General features: G+C 42.2%; 1 protein-coding gene across 7 annotated transcripts in view; it reads left to right on the forward strand.

Annotated features, from left to right (window-relative positions):
* The first annotated feature begins 2,752 nt into the window (after positions 1-2,752).
* The window catches only part of Catspere (catsper channel auxiliary subunit epsilon), a 99,440-nt gene continuing 97,045 nt past the window's right edge, over positions 2,753-5,147 (forward strand). For 4 of the 7 annotated variants that reach the window (XM_031390928.1, XM_031390930.1, XM_031390929.1 and 1 more), the window contains exon 1: positions 2,925-3,044. In XM_031390928.1, coding sequence (XP_031246788.1) covers positions 2,977-3,044 — 68 coding nt within the window. In that variant the 5' untranslated portion in view covers positions 2,925-2,976. The other 3 variants (XM_031390932.1, XM_031390933.1, XM_031390931.1) reach the window with 3 other exon arrangements.

Consider the following 5,147-nt stretch of genomic DNA (forward strand, 5'->3'; position numbering starts at 1 on the left):
TTATTTTTTATTTTTTAGGCCACATGCTTCTGTTCCATGTTCCTTGTACCTCTTCTTCTCTCTTCCTCTCTCCCCCTCTCTCTAAAACTTTCAGCTCCTACTTCCCTTCCACTGCCCAATCACTAGCTCTAGCCTTTATTTTACAAGTTAAAATGGGTAGAAGGTTCACCTGAGTACCCTTGTCCCAGGCAGCCCTTCTTGGGGAAGTGAAATTAGCATTAAAATACAAACAGCACCAGGGCTAACCACAGCATGGATCAACTTGCTCTTAGAGTACTCCAGAAGGCAGAGCTGGAGAAGTGACTCCAAGCCTTTGGAGGAGCCCATTAGATCATGTGTGGATCCCAGACATTGAAACAAGAAGCTGTGACATTGACGGTGCCTTGGAGACCCCAAGATGTTCTAGATGCCAGAGCCATGGGTTGTCTGTTGAGGAAAGCTGCTGACAGAGAATGGAACCAGCCCAAAAGAAAGAAGTTGTTGCAGTCAACAAAGATAAAAAGGAGGTGGAGATCTGAAGACCACTTTGACATCAGACTGGGAGATGCAGAGTTTGGAGTTACTGGTTTCCTGTCTTCCTTTGGGGATTAAGTGATTGGATGAATCGCAAAAGAGACTTTAAAATTTGGTCTTTTAACATTATTGAGACTGCTATAGACTGTGGGGACCTTTGTAGTTGGAATAAATGTATTTTGTATTATGCTATGTTTAGGTATGGCCCCGTAGACTCATATGTTTGAACAGCCTATGGGGTGGCCAAGGAGTGGAACTATTAGAGGGTGAGGCCCTGTTGGAGTGGGTGTGGCCTTATTTGAGTAGATGTGTCATTGTGGCTATGGGCTTTAAGACCCTCATCCTAGCTGCCTGGAAATCAGTATTCTGCTAACAGTCTTCAGGTGAAGATGTAGAACTCCCAGCTCCTCCTGCACCATGCCTACCTGGATGCTGCCAGGTTCCTGCCTTGATGATAATGGACTGAATCTTGGAACCTGTAAGCCAGCCTCAATTAAATGTTGTCCTTATAAGAGTTGTCTTGGTCATGGTGTCTGTTCACAGCAGTTAAAACCCTAACTAAGACACCCTCTCACCCACTTTCTGCCCTGTAACAACCCCAGCTTGTAAGTAAATACTCTCTGGCCCTTGCAGGAATCCCTCTGCAACTTTTCCTCCCAAATAATGGTGTTATCCTGTCTGAAGCTGCTCGAGGCTTTCTGCCTTCCCTTCTGTCATTTCAACCATTTGCACTTATGTCTCTGAGCTCTACAAATAAGACAGTTAAATTGCTAATGAAGTATGCCTAAAGTCTTAAGTATGGCAGTGTCAGGGTTCCATTGATCCATGTTTTCTCTCCACTAGCACTTCTTTCTCCACCTGTAAGCCTGCACAATGTACCTATGATAAGCCAGCCTGCCTCCATTTTAGACTTACCGGCCATCTTTTTTTTCTCGTATGTGAGAAATGTGAGTGCTCTGCTATGCACACATACCTTCATGCCAGAAACGGGTGCCAGATCCCCTTACAGATTTTTGCTGTGATCTTGGCCACTGAGCAATCCCACCAGCCTCTTAAAGTCATCTTACAGTAAAAACAAAGGAAGTTCATTCCTGTTTATGGTCACACCTGTGTTTCTCAAAGACAGGGCTAGGCCCCACCTGTAACTTTCAATGGTTCTGTACTGCATGACCCAGGAAACAACAACCATGTCTTTGTTTCAAAAAGTAACTGTTTTGCAACTCTGTGATTACTGGATTCTACCCACCTCACTACCATGTGTTTGCTCCCGGAGGTCCTTATGACGAACTTATTACTTGTTACTCTTATTTTCTGCCTGAGTAGGGCTACCTGTTTTGTCCACCAGATTGCCCATTTGTTAACCCCCTTACCCAAGCTCTATAAAAACCTTGTCGCTGGGCAGGGGTAGAACACCCCTTTAAACCCAGCACTTGGAAGGCAGAGGCAGGCAGATTTCTGAGTTCCAGGACAGCCAGGGCTACACAGAGAAACCCTGTCTCAAAAACAAACAAGCAAACAAACAAACAAAAACCCACAAAACCAACCAACCAACCAACCAAACAAACAAACAAAAAGCCTTGTCTTCCTAATTTCCAACTCCAACTTCTTGAAACCTGACTTGGGGGAGGGAGCAATATATACAAATAAAAAAACCTTGCTTTAGTTAGTTGCCTGCTTTAATTAAATTGATTTGGGCTGGTAGTTTTATTTCTCCCATCTTTGGGATTAACACATTGCAAAACAGTCTCTTCAGAGATAAAGTTCAGTGGATAGGACAAAAAGACCAGCCCACACTTTCTCTAATACTAAACTTTAGTAAAATTAAATTTGACTTAGTATACCTGCATTGCTAGCAACATTGAGCTGTTTCCTGCTTATAGTGACGATACAAAAAAAAATGAAGATTCCATGGCTTCCCTCAACATGGGCATCACATTGCTATAAGATGATTGAGTTTGTCTCAATTTATTACAAGTTTACAAAGCCTTTGACAGCAAAAATGCTATCTCATGTACTTGGGTTTCAGTGGCAGGAACCAGCCTTGACTTCATTTTTGTTCATATTCCCCCATGAAAACAAGAAAAATAACTTTGTTCCATTTTAAAATTAGATATAGATTTTATAATTAGATAGATATAGTTTCTGAGTTCCAGGCTATTCTAGGCTACACAGAGATAGATGCTGGGCTGAGCTACAGGAGACTACAGAGAAAAACAAAACGATAATCAGTTATAATTTCTCTTTTATTAGGTCACCTCGGAGTTTTCAAGATTTAGTTTTTGTCCTAAAAACTGGGTTCTTGAGTTCACCCAGCAGCGAACTTCAGGGTAAGCCAAGAGACTTGACTCCCTGCGCGCAAGAACACTTAAACTCTTGATCCCTGCGCATGCGTAGTGCACAGGCCAACGGAAGCCTGCCCTCCAGGCCTTGCAGAGGCGGTTGCTCAGAGGAGGGATTGGCGCCATGTTGACCCGGCAGGTGACGGTGGCGCTGCTGTTGTGGCTGAGCTGCTGTGCCTCAGCTCTGTGGAGGTAGAAAGATGCAACCCGGACCACTGGCCTTGACAATCCCCGCTTGGTCCTCAGCTACCCAGCAGATGGCCTGAGCTCCTTCTGGGAGTCTTTAGAAATGAGTTGCTGGTCAGCCCTCTGAAAAGCTGTTCTGCAGAAGGGCGGTGGTACCTTCTTGATGCTGCTGTCTTAGATCATTTAGAAGAAAAATAATAGAGACAGGTGGATAATAAATATATATACACTATATACACACATATGCATGTGTGTATATATAATATACACATATATAATATATACACATATATGTACACACACACATACACACACACACATACACACACACACACACACATATAGATATGAAAGTAATGTGTTTTGAGCATATCCCACCATGCACTTTTTTTCTTTTCTGTTTGCTACTGGGTATTGAAGCCCAGCTTTCCCTTCTCAGATGAATTCTTAACTTCTTCCTGTACCTGTATCCTTCTTCCTCCCCAAAGTAGAATCAGAGATGGCTAAGGAAGGGCACATTACTTCTGACTTATATTAAGGAGAAATTAGTTTCCGTATACAGTATTGATTTAGAAACCGACGATGTTATTAAGTCCTGAGAGATCTTTAAAGCAGGTTCAGTATTCAGTAATCCCTACCTTGAAAGGGATATCAAAATATTTTAGGTTTCCTTTTTTTTTTTTTTCCCCGAGACAGGGTTTCTCTGTGTATCCCTGGCTGTCCTGGAACTCACTCTGTAGACCAGGTTAGCCTCGAACTCAGAAATCTGCCTGCCTCTGCCTCCCAAGTGCTGGGATTAAAGGCGAGTGCCACCACCGCCCGGCAATATTTTAGGTTTCACAAGGGTTAAAATGCACCGTAAACCAGACTGTGATGGCTTGCACCTTTAATCCCAGCACTCCGGAAGTAGAGGCCCTCAGATCTCTGTGAGTTTGGGGCCATCCTGGTCTACAGAGCGAGCTCCTAGGACTGCAAGAGCTGTACAGAGAAACCCTGTCTCAAAGAAGAAAAAAGTTCCGTAAACTAGAAAATTAGATTCTTTAAGTATGCTATATAAAAATAAGAATCCCGCCCACCCACAATTAACCTTTAACATGGCCAAGAAGGATTCAAACAATCGAGCCAGCATGTGGTGGCACATGCCTTTAATCCTAGCACTTGGGAGGATCTTTGAGTTTAAGGCCAGCATGGTCCACAGAGTTCCAGGACAGCCAGAGCTACACAGAGAACCCTGTATCAAAAAAACAAAAACGAAAGAGAAATCAAACAATTGTAAAGTGTTCTTTACAAGGAGAGAGGGGTTCTTTTTCCCAAGGGATGTATTACCTGTTAAAAAATAAAGTCTGAATTAAATATCAAATCTAGGGGCTGGAGAGATGGCTCAGTAGTTAAGAGCACTCACTGGCTTACAGTAATCTAACTCCGGCACCTGAAGATTTGATAACTTCTTTTTTACAGTGAAGATAATGTGTTTTGTCTAATGCAGTGGCTGGCTGTCTAGCTGATGATATTAAACACCATATCTCCTGCCCCACCCCACTTATTTTACATTCAGGATTGAACCCAGGGGTACATGCTAAGCTCATGCTCTATATCTGAGCTTTGCCCCAAGTCGTCCTCTCAATGTCATGATTTTTTTTACTTTTTTTTTTTTTTTTTGGTTTTTCGAGACAAGGTTTCTCTGTGTAGCCCTGGCTGTCCTGGAACTCACTCTGTAGACCTCAAACTCAGAAATCCGTCTGCCTCTGCCTCCTGAGTGCTGGGATTAAAGGCTTGTGCCACCACTACGCAGCAGTGATGAAGTCTTATAAATATTCTGAGTATTCTTCTAAAGAATATATTTCCTCTAGTTTTCCCACAGATGTATGGAGACAAACTTGTAATGAGTAGAATGATTTTAGTCCAAAAAATATTTTTTCATTTTATACATAAATAGGCACAAGGTTGACATAAAATGGTTCACCTAAAAGGCATAACACATAAATTCTAGAAGTTGGGGGAAAAGAACCATAAAACTAGGAAGGGATTTATCCAGTAAGAGATGAAGGAAAAGTCAAAGGTTAGTCAATTAAGTCACTTTAATTTTTTTTTTTTTTTTTTTTTTTTTTT

The sequence above is a fragment of the Mastomys coucha genome, unplaced genomic scaffold, assembly GCF_008632895.1.
Source record: "Mastomys coucha isolate ucsf_1 unplaced genomic scaffold, UCSF_Mcou_1 pScaffold1, whole genome shotgun sequence".
In the NCBI taxonomy this organism is placed as follows: Eukaryota; Metazoa; Chordata; class Mammalia; order Rodentia; family Muridae; genus Mastomys; species Mastomys coucha.